Consider the following 20,886-nt stretch of genomic DNA (forward strand, 5'->3'; position numbering starts at 1 on the left):
ACTTTGTTCCTAGCTAGATCATTTCCTATCAATAATGTAACACCCTCAACAGGGAGATTAGGACGGACACCCAACAGTACTGGTCCAGTTATCAAATCTGACTTTAGATTTATACGATGGAGAGGAACATCTATACAACCTAACTCTACACCTACACCAACATAAGTCTTCTCGGACATAAAGGGTTTATATTCGTCCATGTTATCACAAAAACTTGACATTTTGACGTACTGGTAATAACAGGTGTCGTACAAGCACTGGACTTCGGCTTATTATCTCATTCATTCTTCCTTTGAAGTCACAAAATCAGCCATCAGGTGACCATTATTTTTACAATAAGCACAAATCAGTGACTTCTTCTCAAAGGTATCAAATTTTGGATTAGACATATTATAACTGGACTGACTCTTCTTCTGTGCAACAGGCTTACCATCAGTACGCACAGTGCTTTGAATTTTGTAGTTTCCATTCGAAGTATTAACATTTTGACCCTTGAAACTTCTTTTATGAGAAAGAGTATAATTATTTGAAGTAACAGCTACATCATGTATTGTCTCAACAGTTTTGTCGTCTAAATGTGTTTTAAGTCTAAATGAACACATAGTTTGAACTCAATTATCTAAGGTTATCAAAATTGTTATCTGCTTTCTTTGACGTAATCCATTTATCAAATAAATCTTCTTTTTCCGAGCAAATTCCACGTAGTTTTGTGAATCAAACTTTTTATAAGATCTAAATTTCTGTCTATATGCTTCGGGTACTAGCGAATATGCTTTCAAAACTTCCTGTTTCACCGTGTCATAATCGGAACTTTTTTTATGGAAGTGCGGAGTATATTTCAGCGGCTTTGTTGCATGGTAGTCCAATACGGCTCTGGTCATTTCAAATTGTTAGCAATTTTCTCAAACTGTGGAAAATATTTATTAAAATTTGGGAACCAAACGTATATTTTTTGCTGCGTCAAAATATTCTGATTTCGACTGGACTTTTATAGTTTTGCTTTCTTCTTTGACCATTTCAATTTTCATTTTCTCCATCTCTAGCCTTTCTCTCATTTCAAGTTCTTTTAATTTAAATTCACCTTCTTTTTCTTTTTTTTTCCATTTCTAACCTTTCCTTCATTTTCAGTTCTGCCTGTTTTAATTTAAATTCATCTTCTTTTATTTTCTCCATCTCCTTCATTTCCAGTTCTTTTAATTTAAGTGCATGTTCTAATTCAAGCTCTTTTAACTTAAAGGCGTCAATAGTTTCAACCTTAAGTTCAAGAGCCTCTTCACCTAAAATTTCTGCGTCAACTAATTTGTCTGTTACCAAATTGTTTATAATTTGTTTTCTCATAGATACTTTAAAAACTAATTTCAGATGTTTAACAAGCAACACTAATTCCTCTTTCCTCAAATTATCAAAACTCTCCAGGTCTTGCGTTTTCAGAAATTTGCCGGCGCCATTTTGTTTAGAATTTTGTTGGCTAGGTTTTATAAAAATACTGAAAAAAAATTTAATAAGATATTTTCAGTCTCCCGGACAAACCCCCAATTTCTGTTACGGTCAGAAATCACCTTTAAATTGTAGCAAACAAAAGACACAAATCAATTATAAAATTTAACAAGATTTATTATGCAAAAGTTAACAAGAAGTATTACAAAAACATTACTGTCAACTTAACTGTCAAAATATTAGTATAATCTTTTATCTTTTTCTGCATCCGGAAATCTTCTCTGAATCCGATCTGAATATTACGTTCACTACTAAGGTCACAATCCAGTATGATGGTGTATGTAGAATAAAAGTGTCAATCCAAATGCTGTGAATACTAATGTCTATCGATGTCTAAGTCTGCGAGTTTAAATTTTATGTCTGTATATATATAGTTGTCACGGAAATTTCTAGAACAATCTAGAAATGAAAGTCCTAGAAAGATACAACGGAAGTTTCTAGTAAAATGTAGAAGTTTGTCCATCTTTCACGGATGTTCAAAAACTTTATATTGTAATCTTGTTTTATAGGAGATAAAAAACACTTATTACATACTGAGAAATTCGATGTAGCCTTTTTGAATGGAGACGATGAAAAAGAAATTGAATGGGTACAGAGCATGTCGACAAAGTTAAAAACAAAATATGATATTCAGTGTTCTATCCTCGCTAAAGATTATCTGAATGGTTTTCCATTACAAAGAAAACTGGGCCTATATTTAAGCAAGTTCCAAGCAGTCATTGTAACCTTAACAAAGGAGAATTATATACAGTATGAATTCTATATAACGGATGATATGCCCGTCATAGCTGTTGAATTGGATTATCTTATTGAAATTAGTTCCAGTTTACGGAAACATCCATTCATTAACTGCACAACCTGCGAGCATCTTTGGTTCCCACGACTCATAGATATTCTGAAGAATAAACTACCAGGTGAGTTATATTTTTTAATTTTTATGACGTTATTTGTCTAGTCCTGAAGTAAACCTTAACATTTCCATGTCACTCAGTCTGATTCAATATGCCACATTCGGGAAGTCAAAAAGACTATTTTGGAAGTAAACCTTTTTTTCTGCTACTTCGTTTTTGCTTTGATCAACAGTGCGTATAACAACGCAAAGGGTATGAATTTCCACTCAATTGGAATCATTCATTTGTCCGAGAAAAGGTTTAGAGAAAAGTACATGAAGAAAATTATGTAATCAATAAGACACAGAAGGTAAATACGCCGATGTTCATTTCAAATCGAATTCGCCTGGTGGTATAATCCATTGCATTTGAAGGATATGTAGAACATTTCTTCCTGTGACAAACGCCAAGTAAACTATAACAAGTTTAAATCAGATAACAAGTCATGGTTGTTGATACGTGATTTACGATCGAAGAGAAGTTGTTTTTGTATACCACCAGTATAACGTGTCAAATGTCACCTATAACACAGACTGTAGACTAGTGTCAAACTATATATTCAATATTTCAAAAATCAGAACTCAGTTACTTTCTCATTGTGATATTTAAATAATCTTGTTATAAAATGTTCTTGAAGTATTAATTTCATATTTTCTATATTAGCGCAAATTATAGATATTAATTGACAGTGCTTCGTAAGCCTTTGAAGGCTGGCTGATTGACTTTGTATCAATGTATGTAAAATGAATGTTATATCAGGTTGCACTATAAATAAAATTATATATATATATATAACACAGAAGTTTTGAACTTTGTAAACCTTTGAAGATAAGGTTTAAGTTTCTTGTTTCAGTATAAATCAATTGTAGGAACATCACCATTATGGTAATGTGTATAAATTGAAGTATAAATTGAAGTATTTTTTTTATTATCAAAATGCTTGATTATTATCCCTTCTGAAGATGTTTAGAATGAAGCAGACATAGCTTTTTTACTACTGCCATTATTTCAATTTAATTGATTTACTCAAAGTGTTTTATTACATGCGAAAGTTTAGTTCGAATACCAAAAGTAAGTAGACCCGAGATAAGCATAATTGTATCCATAGAAATGAAGACAGCCGTTTACAATATATTTTCTTAATATAATAAATTTCGTTGGCAAAAAATCTCATAATGATAATGCATAATGATTCCCACACTGTATTGTTAACTCCAAATACAGATTTTGTTCTCTTTGCCATTAAACGTGGGAGGTTTGGCTAATTTTGAAATACAACTCAACATAAGGCTGTCAATCATAATCGTCGTACACACAATTTTACCCGAAAGTATAAAATGTTAAATAAAGATTAAAAAAAACCACTCCAAGTACACCGTAGTTTATTCCAGTTGTCTCTCTTTTTTCACTGTATGCGATGCATTATCTTGGTATCTTTTTATAATTTGACAGATCATTCCGGAAAAGCACTGGAAAAAGAAAAAGATGAAATCATTAAGGATTGCGAAAAATGCAAAACCTTAGGTAAATAATTACTGGACAAGTGAAAAAAAGATGTCGTGAAAAAAATCCTTATAAACATTCTGATTATATATTTTACATTCTATCATTTGTAATGAAACATGAAGATGAACTTTTTTTATTTGCGTAATAGCATTTTATCTTTCCTAATGTTTTCAGGTCAAAAAGGTCATATTTTTAATTTTGATGTTTTGTTTGTTTTCAATTCTTTTTTAAAACCATATAAGATATCGACAACATATTTTTACTTAATTGTAAGTTGTGACATGTTGTAACACATGGATTTTAGTTGAAAAATTGAAAACAATACGTTTAATGATTTAATGCGTCAGAAGTGTTTTTCTGGATTTACCTTCATCAGGAACGATCAAAGCCAAACATTTGAAATCCGAGAATGTATAAGTACCGAAACCGTTGAAGAGCTATAGGTAAAAAATACCTAAAATAATAGCCTAATTCCTTTAAAGTCAACTTTGCCTGAGAGAGATGAAACCTTAGTTTCTTAATAATGTCAAAATGTATAAAACAGACAATTTTACAAAGGTTTGTTCAATCATGTCAGTACCGAAGTACTTACTAGTTGAAAAGGTACGCTAACATTAAATTGGAGTTTTCTCCACTCTTATATTAAATTAGGCATATAGTGACATAACTCATTAACCGTATATAATTAAGACCTATGGTCTTCTGATTTGAAGCCTTTGGTTTATGACCTTGAAATTGAACTCAAGGTCAAAGATTAAATTGACGATCTAGATTTTGATCTTTGCTTTTACCTCATATTTATAAATGATAAAGCCATCGACCTTTTGCATTACGTTACAAGACACTTGGCTATGGAAGAACCAACCGGAAGTGATATTTTGTAAACCAGAAGTAGCTATTTTTGTACTTATTTAATGTAAAAGTATATTGATTAATATATTTTTGGAATCAGTATCAAGTAAACTATCAAATAAAACAAGAAGTGACAAATTTCAAACTGGAAGTAACAATTTATCTTCCTTATTTAGAAAAAAATGTAAAGAAACCAAATAGTTTTGGAATAAGTGTACAATAAGCTATCATTTGACGCTGGATATGATATTTCAAACTGAATTTTAATAGTTCGATATTCTAATTGATGTTAAAAGACCTTAAATTGTTTTTTTTTCTTCCGGCAAATTTTGTTCTTGCAATAAATGCTTGTTTCATAATATGTCGCTTAGATATTTCTCGTATTGTATTGTATAGTTTATGCGCTTTTAAATTTCTTAAATTTTCTTAAAAGTCGAACTATTTTCTTTGTAAGAGTAATCTCCCTATTTACTATGTTATAATCTTCTTTCTAATAAAAAAAGATATTGACAAAATCACTTTTACAAATTGTTCGTTACAACCTGAGATTTTTTTGGCTAATTTGAATTGAAGCGATTTGATGTAATTTTATACGATTTATTTACCATAACGATATGAATTTGTGGGTATGTGTTTTTTTAAATATAAACCATTAACCATATAACCCTGGCATGTTTTATATGAGGCCCCTAGGCCCAAACTTAGAAAATGAGGTGAAGGTCACGGACAAGTTCTCTATTGTGACTTTTTCTTGGTTTTTTTGCATTTTCTCCAACACTATAAAAGATATGTAATAAAGAACAAGTGTAAAATGATTGCTTTATGGTCATGAAGATATGCTTAATTTCGTCTGATACAATCGAATAACATATTATAGGCGTTAGTGCCTTTGATAATTATAAGGTTAATTGATTGTTATTATAACTTGGTTCATTATAAAGCCATATGACCTTTGACAAAACGTTGGATGACATATGACCTTGAAAAATGACAATTGGAACTTCCTTAAGAAAACGGAAGTAACAATTTTTGCACTTCTTTAATGGAAAAGAACTTGTAATCCATATATTTTGTAATTTAGATACATAAACTAATACTTAAAGACTAGAATGACCTTCGATAAACCGGAAGTGGTTTATAATAAACCGGAAGTGGTCAATTATATCCTAGTTAAAAGGAAAAAGTATAAAGAAACTATATATTTTTGTAATCAGGGTAAAAGTAGATATCTCATGAGACCGGAAATGACATTTACTTCACCGGAAGTAGCTAATTATCTTCTTTATTTTATTAAAAAGTAAATGGAAAAAGTGATTGTATGCCAATTTTAACTTAGAGTTAACAGGAACTAGCTTCTTTTCAATGAATTTATAAATTGATGTGGAAATACGTCAATTGTTCTCTGACCAATTGGTTTTTAATTACAGGATTTATGAGATGAATTAGAAGATCTTATTTAATTAATTCAAATTTTTAAGAACACAATTACTTATAATCATGATAATCGGAGTTATCAACGACAATAATACCATCAAAGTGACTGAAAGTTTCGGTAGATAACATTCTATTGAGATATAATTGCTATATGTATAAATAATGTCGACCATGTGTTAATTGTGAAATTAAACTCATTGAGTGTTAATAAAGAAATTACACTTAAACACTCCTAGTCACAGAATGAGCGTCAACATCATTTAAAAAATTCGTTGTTTGTTGTGCTTCTTGTCCATCTTCTGAGTACATTTATTTTCAGCTAAAGCCTTCAGTTGTTTTCTTATATGGTGCTGTTATATCATCGTCACTGGTTATAGAAAGTTTGTGCTCAACATGTATTACCCAAACATTTCTATATGTGCATATCTAAGTAAGACGATTGCAACGCAGTGGTTGTCGTTGGTTGCTGTCTGTCATGCTTGTTTTTTTTCGTTTATAGTTTTGCTATAAATCGTTGATCATTGCTATTGTTTTTTCACATGTTTTTATAAAAGGACGTATGTTTACATATATTTGCCTAAATCTGCTTTATTTGGATAGTTGTGATATAATAAGTTATCTACGTTCATATCCGTAGATATGGATACCTTAACACCTGAAGTATCCAAGTACAGGGTACTTAAGGGCGTAAAAATATCCATATCTACGGATATGAACGTAGATAACGAATCTATCCCCAGTCGTAGTCTAAATCTGGCGATTTTTTGAGGAATTCCACAACAAATTTAACGTGAAGGTGACGTTTTTTCATTTTTTAAATATCTTTTATTGAAATTTATGATTTTGACATATTTTTAACGAAAGGTAGTACCCTAGACGTTAACAAATATAATCTAAAGAAGAGAAAGTGTAATGGTTCGAATTTGGCGCTCAAAAGTGTGAGAGTTACATCATAGACGATGTGACGTCAACGTTGGTATTTTGCATAGCTAGGTCAGTAGTCCCATTCATTGACAATGTGGCAGAATAGTGATGCATTTACTTAAATGAGTGCAAATAATCGACATAATAAGATAAAATCGTTAGTGGATAATGTACTGAATTCGATATTTCATAAAGAACAACCATGGAAATAAGGAAAACGCGCGTGAATTTCCGCGATGTAATGGGAAGCAACGTCCGGCGATTTGGGTTAGCAACACTCAGGGGCTATGGGTTTTGTAACGACATACGTTAACCAATCAAAATCCTAAAAATATACATGTACTAAGCTGGGGATACTTTAAATTATACCACATAACCTTCTTTTATATTGATTGCAACAAATAAATAAGTAAGGATGTACATTGTGCATTCTAAAGATCATAATAAAAAGTGTATTTCTTTATTGATACTTTAGCAATATATTTTAGTGAAAAGGGTTAATTATCTGCAATACAAATGTTTTTATATACCCATTTTTGGAAAGTTGTATTTGTAAAAACGACTTATGTTTTTTAAATTGATAAACGGTAAGCATTTACAATAAAATATCAGTGCGAAATCATGGGCCACAGCGTTCACGAAACCTTAGAGATCTTGCTACCCATGAAAGCAGTATCGACAAGCAACAGCTTTCTGATAAAATTATCTTTCAGTTTATATAAAAAAAATTGTAGTATACACCTTTGTTTTTCGGCTCTCCGGGTTGCTAAAGTTATCTATCGTGTCAGTTACTTCGGATAGAGAGGGAGTTACAAAATAAGTCTTACAATCCGGTACCTTATTATACACTATGTCCTCGTGTTGTGGTTAGAGATAGCATTTTAAAATATATCTTACCAAATCACTTTCAATGTGTCTGTTCCATGCCTGTAATGCGGTGGTTTCCGTTGCCTGCTGTATGACATTACTGTTTTTTTCTTAATTTGCTATGAATTGTTTCATTTTATGTCAAGTCTTTGCCTTTTATAAATAAATATATGATATAGATTTTGGAAATTGTTATAGGCAATGTGACTTGAAGTTGTTAACGGCAGTCTTTTGGTCTACCTCAGATAATTACTAATCACCTCTTAATTTTGGTGCTCTTGTTAGACCGTCCAGGAAAACGTGTTTGTAGTAGTAAACATTCTCCGACTTCTTTTTAAATGAGTTTTTCGGTCTCTTTATTCTACATTTGCTAGAGTTCTAGGGAGAGGTTTTAGATATCTTAAACATGAATAATCCTGCCGCATTTTTGCACCTGTCCCAGGTCAGGAGCCTTAAACAAATCTATTCTAATTCTAGTTCATTTATATGCTTTGGAGTTTAGCGTGACGTTTATTTTCACTAACATTGAACACATTTGTATTAAGGGGCCAGCTGAGGACCACATCTGTAGTAATTTCTCGCTTAGTTGAAGACTCATTGGTCACCTTCGACTGTAATTTTCTCTTTAGTCGTTTTTTTTTTCTCACTTTGGCACATTTCCAATTTCCATTCTCAATTTTTGTTATATTATAATACAAATCACCCGCGTCATCGCGGAACTTTGACTGAATAAATTTCTTATGCCTTATTCGAAACCTGGATTTTAATATTCGTATTGTCATTTGATTACGTCGTGCTGATTATAAGGCGCACAGTGTTTTCTGCTTTCAAAATCATTCTTTTTGGACCATCTCTGGTTTTCGTACTACAAAAATACTTCCATAATGAAGAAGTTCATGTGAATCATGAACACCTAAATATTTTGAATAAAAATTACCGTTCGGTATTGCCCCTGATGGAGGCAGAACAAACAGAGTAGGTTACAGGTGACATATACTAATTGTATCGAATTTAGATTTGTCTTAAAGTCATGCATGTGTCATGTCTGCCAACTAATTAGACTTCGTTATTTTAAAAGTCTTAAGAATTTTTTTGTTATAGTTTCTTGACATTAAAGAACCGTATTAAAAATATATTTCTTATTCTCTTTTAGTGAGTGCTTCAGTTTACCATCAAATTCAATTACATAAGGGGTTGGATGATATGCAGTTTACACTTTGTGGATCAATAATGGACGAGGCATGGATACTTAACTTTCTTCATCATCTGACGAATTTTACAGAACCATACATAATTTCAAGTTGGAGAAAGTCTTTTGCAAAACCATTTACATTTACAGGCAAGGTGTTTTTTCTCCTTTCATCAAATTGTTTGAAATGTTATGCATTAAAAGATTATGCTTTGTCTATTTCAAGTGTAAAAAAGAACCAATTATATTCAACGTTAAAGATTGATACCGCAGTGGTGCCATCTTCGTTTATAGATGTTATAGATGTTTCTAGCATGAACCAGGAAGAAATAGCAGATAAAATAGCTAGCAGGGCTCAAAGTAAGTCAGCATTTAATTCTATACTTTATTTTCACAGTAAACAAATAAAAAATGAATTATTGAAAACAGTGCAAATGTCCTTCAAACATAAAGTAGCGTTATTGTTTCATTTGGTTGACACAGTACCTAGCGAAATTGAGGGACATATTGTACCAAAATCCCTATATTTGTGATCAGTTATAATTCATCAAACCTTATGAGTAAAGTTTATGATCAATGTTATAATAAGATCTTTGAATATTGTTTTTGCATGGGCACAACATCTATTTTGTCATCAATAAATCAATATGTACCACCATTGATAAGTATTCAGTGTGACGATAGATTTTCACTTCTGTAAAACGAATTTATTAATATTGACCTCCGTACTTCTAACAACAACATTAGTATATATAGATTTAACTGCGGGTAAGATGTTTTATTTAACGTCATTTTTACCCATGTCAGAGTTTCATTTTTGATACTCTTTCTACATCGTCTTATTACTGCATGTTACGTCTATGTTATATTGGCAACTACGATTAAATATTATATTTATATGAAACTTATTCGTTAAGTTTTAGCTTGTTTTTGTTTCAAATGTCTTTTTGATCTCGTTACGCAAATTAGTTTGATATTATATAATGTTACTTTTTATGCTGTAATGTTACTCTACTGACGCAGGGTAGGGTGAAGATTTGCGCCTGTAGGTTATTGTTCAGCAGTCGTCATTCGTTGGTGTTTTTCATAGGTGTCTCTAGTTTGTCGTTTTTCCTTTTATATCACCTACACCATTTTCGGGCCATTGATGACATAATGGTCGGTGTGTGCGAAAGCCCCATGTTAAAGGCCGTGCTTTGACTTACCTATAATTAAATTGGGACTTGGAAAGATAGTTGTCTAATTGACACTCATATCACATCTTATCTATATTTTGTCAAAGCCTTTACATAATGAGCGTGTTAATGTTTGTTACAGTATATAATATAACGTGAATCATAGGCCTTTAAGTATATTATTCGGTTCTTGACATAATGCGTGAAAACTTTTGGGAGTCCATAAATTCACTCTCTTTCGGATCAAAGTACGCTATTTTGTTTAATAAGTTAGTCATTTCTTTCAGTTTTTTAAACTGTACTGTTGCATTTTCTGGGTTATTTGTTGTATCGCTTATGTAGTATTTCTCATCATGTAGATGTGCCAATAATTTTTCTTTATAAAAGTCGGTATCCATAATGATAATGGCTCCTCCTTTATTTGATTCTTTAATGTTTTTAGAGTAGTCATCAATACATTTTAACACATCCTGATCATTTCGGGTTAAATTTTGTTTACATTTCTGTGTACGAACGGGACTTTTTGTTATTGCCCCAAAAAAGTAATTAAATAATAATCCTGCCAGGTTTTTGGGAAGTAATTTAATTTGTTTTTTACGAGAGATTTATTATCGTCCTTTGTATTCCCGAATTCTTCATTTATATACATAGATATATTAAGCGCCATTTTGTCCAATGTCAGAGTTGCCTTATTTTAATCCTCACAGACATGCTATGTTATAAACTTCCTCAACGTTTTTTTCGAACTATGTTCTAGTATTACGTGTATATGTACGTATTTCTGTTAAGACTATAACTAATCGTTTTTCAATACTCAACGAAAACACAATTTTTTTATAGCTTTAAATGTATTGAAAGTAAATTGTTGTTTACAGACATGAGAATAGTTCCTCGGGTGTTTTCCGTTCCAAATGGTAAGTAAAGTTTTAATATCATTGCAAATAAAACACATATTATTTCAACCATTATGTTAGTTATTGCGACAAAAACTTTGCTGTTTATGTTTTAAATTGTTTTGTTTATGTCATATAAAAAAAGTAAAATCTAGTGTTCTCACTTATAACAATTATACAACACCGTTTATACTTTGATAGACCGATCGATTATCTCGAACAAAAAGCAAATTTTCCGGCAAACCTCACGGTGTTTTTGGTTATTTTCTTCTTCAAGCTCATCTAAGTGTTATATATCTGACATGCAACTTATTGCAATGTTTCAGCTGATGGTATAAATTCAAAGGGAAATTGTATCATTCGAGTATTTCCTCAATTGCCGTCTGTCAAAATCGAAAAACCGATGTTAAAAACATTTTGTAATTATTTGCAAAATCAACACACAATCCACTTTGTTACGATGATGGATGTTTCTTTTTACTTAAATGGTGCACCCAAATGGCACCCAGAAATAAAAGTCAATAGTAAAATAAAGAAAAACCTAACTCCAAACAAAGTTCAAAACGGAAAGTTCCTAAGCAAATCACAAAACCAAAGGCTAAAACTCATGAAACAAATGTATAACAACTGCCAACAGTACTTTATCGAATTCAAAATCGCAAATCGGTTGGAACATTCAAATATAACTAAAAATCAGATAATCACATGCAATCTAATAGGAAAGAGAACAGGTGCATCGAAAATGTTAGCAACTCCTGCTTTGTATGCATCAACAGTCATGCAAATCCTTTCTTCTTTCTAAAATTCAAAAGGGAAAACAATCCTAAAATTAACAGAACTCATGACAATTCTGATATCACCAAAAACGTTGTGCTAGACGAGACACAGACACATCATATAGGTCAACTTATTCTTGGTGAGATTGTTAATGTATATGATGTCGATTTCAGTTGTTTTTACTCATAACTGTGCTGGATCAGTTTTTGCGTCAACAGAAATATACTGTTAAAATGTTAAATGAAACTAAGCCTCTTATCAAATAGTTCATTTCTGTCTTCTTGAATTGTATTATTTTAAATTATGGTAGTATTTTGATTGGTTTATTTGTATGGGGTTTTCTTAATGGCAGTACTACGACATACAATTGTTTTCATCAACGTCATTAGCTCTTTAGTGGAAAGTTGTACAGTTTTCTGAACGTATGTACAGAATTATATATTAAAAATTAAATACACAAAAAGAGTTTTAAAAGCAGCATTATCTAGCGCTTTCATCAATCTTGGGACTTTTCAAGACTATGAACATCGTTATGGGGAACACATTAGTATTATGACGTAACGTCATTGTTCGTAACATATAAGTATTATGACGCGACGTTATTGTTCATGTAACAACTAAGTATTAAGCTTGTCGTCAAACACTTTTATGAATTTTCTCTCTAGTTCTTTACGGTATTCTTCTGTTGGTTCCGTACATTTGAAGAACGGGAAAAAAATGAATTTTCCTCCCGCACAAATGTATAAATGTTCGCTCAACGGAATTTGTCTGTACTCGGGTTGCCGTATTTGCTGTTTATGGATCCTGACCCGTTCACACACACTATTTCCTGTTTGACCTATGTAATTTTCTTTACAGTTGACACATGTTGACAATAGAGTAAATTTTCTGATTTGCAAGTCATGTTTGCGTTTACTGTAAATGTCTTACCGTTTTTGAAATATTTCGTACTACCGATTTCTTAGTAATTATAATTGTCTCTGGAACATACTCCACAGCGTGAATCGCCACAAATTTGTACAGATGATATGTTTTCAACTATATCAAATCGCGCTTTTGTAAGTTTGCGTTTCAAATTTTTTGGTTGTCTTCTACTATAAATGATCGATTCTTTTACTAAATTTTTCATTATTTCACTTTGATGTAAAATCGGAAAATTCTATTTTATAAACTTGAAGGCATTTGGTAATGACGGACCATGAGTAGTCCCAAACGGGGGGACATCACCATCGGTTGTCTGTTCCTTCGGTGTTCTAAGTTGATTTGTAGACATTTTATTTGTCCTCTCAATACTGTCATCTATAAGTTTTAATGGATATTTCTGTTGTAAGAGATACATCTTTAGTGCTTCTAATCTTCTTTTGCGAAGTGTTTTATCCAATACAATTGAACATACTCGTCTTGCCATACAATATGGAATGTTTCTTTTTGTATGTGATGGGTGGCATGATTCAAAATTTAAATACTGGTCTTCTTGTAATAAATATCCGTAATGATTTTATTGTTGGAGAGTTTAATCAAAATGCCTAGAAATAGGAGTTCCAAGTTACTACTTTCAATAGTGACTTTTATTGACGGATGGATGCAATGAGTTAAGAATTTCATGGAATTTTTCTAAGTCGTCTGTTGGTTTATTCCATAATATGAAACAATCGTCTAGAAATCTTTTCCACTGTTCATAAACATAAGTTTTGAATTCCTGTCCAAATATCTGGCCAACTTTTTTATTAATATTTTTTCTAAGTAAGCCATAACTAAATTGGCATGGGTAGGCGCAACTTTTGTTCCCATTCCAGTTCCTTTAATTTGTTTGTAGTATTTACCATCGAAATAAAAAATATTTCCCTCAAGGATGATTTTCAAAGCTTTTACAATGAATTCCGTATCAAATCTACCGTCGACAATTTCTCGGTTTATTTCAACCCAATATTTTATTGCCGCTGTTTCTAGATCGTGCGGTATATTTGTATACAAGCTGATAACATCAAATGTAGTAAGGAGTGACGTTACTCGCGATGTTCGTACATGTAAGTGTAACACAACGTCGCGAATATTTCTTTAACGTTCTAACCAAAACTGTGACAGAAACGTTGTTTTTAAGCCAGTACGACATTATTGTAAGACTCCGCAAAATTGATGGTGCTTTTTAACTACTTATTGAAAATTTATGTATTTAGGATTTTTGAAAAATTAAGAAAAATAACATTTTAAAAAATCATAAAATTCTACAATTATAAGAGCTCTGATAAGCAAACAATTAACGTCAATTTGAGTTGAGTTCGTTTTTACGTCAAAAAATGGCTGTGCAACAATCTTGTAAGTCTTTGAAAAATCGCTCATAAATTACTATATATCATTTTTCAGGATATTTGTCTTTAAATTCATAAAATTAAGCAAATTAACATTGATGTAGTAAAAACAAAATACTAACCTTTTTTCATTTTAGATAAATGTTTTTTTTATTCTTAAATCTGGTATTTTTATTCCCCGTAGGACAGATTTGCCCTTGTAGTATGGAACACTTTATTTTCTATGACGTTATCATAACGTCATAAAAAATGCATAAATGAATGAAGGAAACTTTCTGTCAAATAATGGAAAAAAAACTTTTTTCAAAATATTAAATAGTTTAGACGAAAATCATAGTTTAGTGGTTACAATAAATAAAATATGTTACGCGGGACAGTCTAAACATAGCCGATTTTTAAAAACGAAGCGTGTCGCATGCAGCATAAGACATAGTTTCAACAAATTATTTTTCGTTTTTATTTTAAAAAACATTATTTTTTAAAATATGTACAATAGCTATGAATATCGTATCACAAAATTATATTTTTTGGACTTGCATCTTGCTAACTACACCGATTTTCAAATGAGGTACGAACATTGAGCGTAACGTGAGTGTATTTTTCGGAACTGTTTCAGGTATTTACCTCAAAAAGTCTATATCATCTCTGACGTAACTTGGTATAAGCGGACATAACTTTTTTAATTTAATTCCAAAAAGTGACTCATTCTTTGAGTTGTTGATTCAGGGCCAGCTACTATTGGTCTCAGTGGTCATTTAGACATTTGTGCGGGAGGAAAACTCAAATTTGTCCCGTTCTTCAAATGTACGGAACCAACAGAAGAATACCGTAAAGAACTAGAGAGAAAATTCATAAAAGTGTTTGACGCCAAGCTTAATGCTTAGTACTTACATGAACAATAACGTCGCGTCATATTACTAATATGTTACGAACAATGACGTTACGTCATAATACTTATGTGTTCCCCATAACGGCGTTCATAGTCTTGAAAAGTCCCAAGATGGATGAAAGCGCTAGACAATGCTGCTTTTAAAACTCTTTTTGTGTATTTAATTTTTAGTGACTGTATCTTGCATTAATTTGTAGGATCCTTTACTATAGATAATTGAGCTGATCTGTAACAATAACATCTCCATGCCTTATATATCATGTACTGTAGTACGACGCTAGATTAAAACTGACGAGGAAAGGTAACACATGCACACCGAACGCTTTATTTTTGTGAAGCTCAGGTGGTCGTGTGGTCTAGCGGGATTTGCAGGCGATTTTGTGTCACGATATCTCAGTAGCATGGCTTCAAATCCCGGCGAGGGAAGAACACAACATTTGCGAAAGCAAATTTACAGATCTAACATTGTTGGGTTGATGTTTAGACGAGTTGTATATACATTATGTACACAGCCATGTATCACCATCATTGATGGCGATCCGATGGATACATCTGTTGTAGGGTTGTCACTGACTCAGACGTACTTATGAATATAATTATTTTCTGTGACTGTATCTTACATTAATTTGTAGGATCCTTTACTATAGATAATTTAGCTGATCTGTAACAATAACATCTTCATGCCTTATATATCATGTACTGTAGTACGCCGCTAGATTAAAACTGACGTGGAAAGGTAACACATGGCCAGCGAAAGCTCTTTTTTTTTGAGAGCCCAGGTGGTCGTGTGGTCTAGCGGCACGGCTGCAGTGCAGGCGATTTGGTGTCACGATATGACAGTAGCATGGGTTCGAATCCCGGCGAGGGAAGAACCAAAAATTTGCGAAAGATACTAGGCTATATTTGTATACCTCATATTAAGTGGCGATAATTAAAGTCTCTGGCAAGTACTTGGATGTAAAAACAATCAAAATCAATATCAGAATATAAAAAAAGTTATGTTACCATAAGTCTTATAAATGAACAGCTGAATCCTTCTGATTCCAATCATTCGTGAAATCCACATCAACATAATCATATTTGTAATTTCAAATCCATCCACCTTTTTATTATCTTCCAATTTTACGATTTTGCAGAAAATTATGCAAAATATAATAAGACGATTCCTGGGAAAAGATATCATAGTGAGAGTTATATACGATATAAAGAGGTTTGGATCAGTAGTGAAGAGGATAGTGAAGAGGATAGGACTGTCTATACCCAAAAACCAAGACTTCACCATTTAAAGTACAGGGAAACTGTTGATATATCATCATCTAGACCCTCACCACCTCCAGTCATAGATACAGATGGAAAAGGGTAATAAGAATTTATTTTAATTTAAAAGATATTTGAGATTTTTTTTTTATTTTTGGACATATTGACATGAGATAGGCATTGCAATAATAAAGGAAATACACCATTAATTCATGGCCCCGTTTGCTTTCTATGTTAAATTCATCCATTTCAAGCAGGCACATCTCGTTTGTTTTAAGTTCAAATAAAATGGCAATCGTTGCATGCCAAAGCAACACTTTATGGTGTCTTGTACTGAAGAAATCAACAAACCTTTAATGGCATATATAAAAAAACAGGTACTTTAGATCTGACAAACAGACAAAATGTACCATCTTTTAAAATTTAGTGCAGTATTTTTAAAATTCAAAAAGTCCAAAGTGTTCTACAATGATCACCAGTCCTTCAACTTTCATTTAATACAAAAAAATAATTAAATATTCTTCATAGTTGAATGATACACCAATGCGTAGGAACTATTTTGTGTAAAATGTGTACTACTTTCTGGCCAGGCTCGAATTAGTAGTGTTCCACCTATAACTTTTGCAAGAATACTAACTGCTTTTGAAAAAACGCATCACACGTTTTCTCATTTGATGTTTGATCATATCTCGTTAAATTGTCAAAATTATAGCTATCCATGCCAGATTGTAAAACCCATGCATGAATATTTGAGGGATTTTTCTTCGTGAAACATGTCTTTGAATTCCTACCCACACTTTAATCGGTAAAAAAAAATAGTGGTTACTTATTGCTATATAAAAGGCCGCTGCTTTTTTTTAGAAAAAGCAAAGGATCAAATCATATTCTTCTTTTTTCACGTTTACATGTGTAATAAGTCTATATAGAGTCTAGGTGACTTATTCTCAACTCTTTACAATTGCAAAAGTTTGAAATACGAAGATAAAAACGCCAACTGTATAACTGAGATAACAACGCCGAAATATTTTAGCTGCTGTATTTTCCAGATAACAGGAATTTATAGAGCGCAAAAGTTTTTGAAACTATCTCTTCTTCCTTTATCGTTTCAGTAAGAACGATCACATTTTCATGCATAAGAGTGTCTACATTTTATCTAACTCAAAGCGCTGATCAAAGTGTTCATTTAGTCTTCACTTCAAAGTTATTTGAAAACATCAAAGTTCGTTTTTAATTATAATAATGAGAATAATGTAATCATTTTGCTCATGTCTGAACACTTGTTAACGTTGTTTCCTTGTTATTGTAGGGAGCAGGATGTACAAAAGTCAGGTGATGAAAAATAGTTATGAAAGACGAATATAGAAAAGGTCTTCGAATTAAAACTTATTATGTTATGACATCCTGTCAAATGACAGTTTGTTCATCCAAGATTGTTAGTTTTATTTAACGTATTTAAGAAAATACTATTGATATCCAAAGTAATTTTATCAAATGCTTAGATTTTTAAATCTCTAGATCTATACAGAGATATCCATGCAAACAGTTTTCCTGCGTACAATTAATGTACATACTGTTTTCTTATAAAATGATATAATTTCTCTATAGATAGATAAGATAACATTTTTTAAGCAAAATTTGATAATATTTTACAAATGAAAGATTAAATGAAAAAATATTAAAACAGAAATAAAAAAATCCTTAGTGAAAAACAAAATCAAAAGCTTTAAAAAATATGATCACTTTAAGGAAATCGATTTGATACCTTAACTACACTTGTAAATTAATGTGGACAATTTCGAGACATTGGTCTTACGTATAACATGTCTGTCAGTTACACAGTACATTTCTCCACTTATAAGAATGTAATGACCAATGAGGCGAGTGAACTCAATAAATGTATGATTAGTATATATGTAATTAATAATAATGCCTTTATTTTTCTGATGATGTATTATGTACTGTTTTCCTTTTTTTCCCTTTATATCATGATCATGATGACTGCAACCAATCCGACGTGGTATAGATGTGCATTTTAATGCACCCAATATAAACCATGCTTTTTTTTTATCCCTTTTACTGAAACATTTCAAATCTAGATTTCAATCAATTAGATTCAATTCAATTCTTCAATTTACTTTTCAAAGCAATTATTTTTTTTAACACAGGTAAGTTAAAGATCCTTTTGTCTCATAGTGAGTCAGGAGAGGCAGTCATTACTCGTCTATTGGTTAAAGATAAGTGGACCTTCAGTCGGTACAATATCAAGTCGAATTGTTCTGAAATACTTCATACGATATTATAATAAGAAATAAGAAATAACATAAGATAAATGCAGAGTAATTTAATATCTGATTAACAGATTTAATGCGACCAAAATGATCTTTATAACTAATTATATACATGTCTACACACTATCAATATATTCTAGTACAGTCAATCAAGGTTAAGTTCATGCAGTACTTTTGCTGAAATATATATTTCATTTAACATATATTTATTTTTGCGTGAAACTTATCAATGATAACGTTATTTCATACACTGGTTAAACATTTGGATCAACAATAAGCATTCTTGGTTAATAAAAGGGGACAATACCAAACCTAAATAATTTATAATGTCACTGAAATCTTCTTGTCTTAAATATACAGTGTACATTAGCAAACATGTTACTCAAACAAGGGTCTAGGCAACAATAGATAAGAATTTTAAGGGAGTAGACCTTGGTCCAGGAAGATAACTCTTTAAATCAGTTATGCGTTTGTAAAAGTCAATTTCGTCATTAAGCATTTACCTGAAACAGATTGGAAATAATCTATGTATCCAAGATGCTTAGAACATATTTATGAAAATGGCTGACAAAACGTAATGAAGATTTTAAGAGTCATTTTCCTTAATCTAGGTCTACCTCTTTAAGGTTTCAGAAAAATGCCCAGTTACAAGATGATGCGTTTATGCACTAGCACCATTACTAGCATCATAACTAGCATCATTCCTAAGCTAACAATGTACAACACGATATGTTCGTTTACTGAAAAGGTAAAGTGAATGATATCATAGTTCCGTACAAATTCAAGTTATGTAAAAGTTGCAATAAGTTTAATACCATCAGAAAGTGACTTTCAATTATTAGGAATATTTTGATTGCACCCGGTTCTATGTATAGACATTTAAATGTACATAATATAAAGAATGGTTCACTTTATACGTAGAAGAGATTGAATATATAAAAGTGAAATTTTTGTAGCTTAAAAAATGTTTATTTTGTTATATAACATGTAGATTATATCAAGTTAAAGCATATTCTGCTGCAAAGATTACTGAAATGTATATATGGAAGTAGACCACTTGCAACGAATATTATATTTTGACGTCAACATTTTTTTTTATCCAACATGGTTGAAATCAGCATTTTATTGACAAGAGCAAAATATAAAATAGTTATCAAGGTAATCATAATAGGTACCAGGATTATAATTTAATACGCTAGACGCGCGTTTCGTCTACATAAATCTCATCAGTGACGCTCAAATAAAAAAAAGAATATATCACGCTATTCAAACTAGAATTCTGAAAGCTTTTAAAACTATAGCTCTGCACTTCATGTTTTCTGGAAGAGATTATTTGAATCTAAGGTAGATGGGTTCTTGATTGAAAACGATGTACTAACTTGTTTAATACTTTGCTTGCATGTACATTATAGTAAACTTAATACAGAAGTACAATTGAAAAAAAACAAACAAAAAACTGACATGTTCCGTACCATTTGAATGTAAATAATCTGTCAGATTTCATATGAATTTTATCGGGAATCGACACTTTTCTATGAGAAAAACACGAAGAAGGAATGCAAAAACGATAAATATTTGAAACAGAAAATTAACAAAATGAGATTTCAGACATGAGAACAATTTGGTTCAGCTGCTACATAACACCATAGGCAAAACATGTGCATTATCTCCTACAAATGTTCTCATTTATAAATAACAAAAAAAAAATATCGTTGAAATGTTTCATTCTTGTAAAGAATTATTTAACAATACAATGCATAAGAAACATTCATTTTTGTTTTCGTTGATAGAACCTAAAGTCTAACAAACAAATTCCAATTTATCATTTTTTAGAAAAGATTGAGACCAATCAATAGCAGTTTTTTTTTTTTTTTTTTTTTTTTTATCAAAATCAATTTAACCCCATCCCCCGATCAACCTTCAGGATATTTTGTAAACTGTTTGTAATAGGTAAGCAAAAATTTGATTCAAGTTAAACTGGTTACAGGTCAAGAAATCTTGTCAATAACTACAATTTTTTTTTATTGTTTTTTTTTAATAAATTATCATTCTTTATAATGTTTTTTATTTTGTTGTATGAAATTCATTGAAAATAAAGATTTCCCCTTTAATTTAGATATAAAAAAGGGAATTAAAATA

General features: G+C 31.3%; 2 protein-coding genes across 2 annotated transcripts in view; one reads left to right on the forward strand and one right to left on the reverse strand.

The window, feature by feature from the left end:
- Nucleotides 1–20,886, reverse strand: part of LOC139498222 (uncharacterized) — a 294,491-nt gene that overhangs the window by 204,919 nt on the left and 68,686 nt on the right. The window lies entirely within an intron of this gene.
- LOC139499254 (uncharacterized) overlaps nt 1–20,886 on the forward strand; it is a 59,695-nt gene that overhangs the window by 18,410 nt on the left and 20,399 nt on the right. Inside the window, exons 6-10 of the mRNA XM_071287928.1 lie at nt 2,007–2,411; nt 3,840–3,911; nt 9,124–9,519; nt 16,339–16,561; nt 17,766–17,788. Of these exons, the coding sequence (XP_071144029.1) occupies nt 2,007–2,411; nt 3,840–3,911; nt 9,124–9,519; nt 16,339–16,561; nt 17,766–17,788 (1,119 nt within the window). The remainder of the gene's footprint in view (nt 1–2,006; nt 2,412–3,839; nt 3,912–9,123; nt 9,520–16,338; nt 16,562–17,765; nt 17,789–20,886) is intronic.

The sequence above is a fragment of the Mytilus edulis genome, chromosome 12, assembly GCF_963676685.1.
Source record: "Mytilus edulis chromosome 12, xbMytEdul2.2, whole genome shotgun sequence".
Lineage (NCBI taxonomy): Eukaryota > Metazoa > Mollusca > Bivalvia > Mytilida > Mytilidae > Mytilus > Mytilus edulis.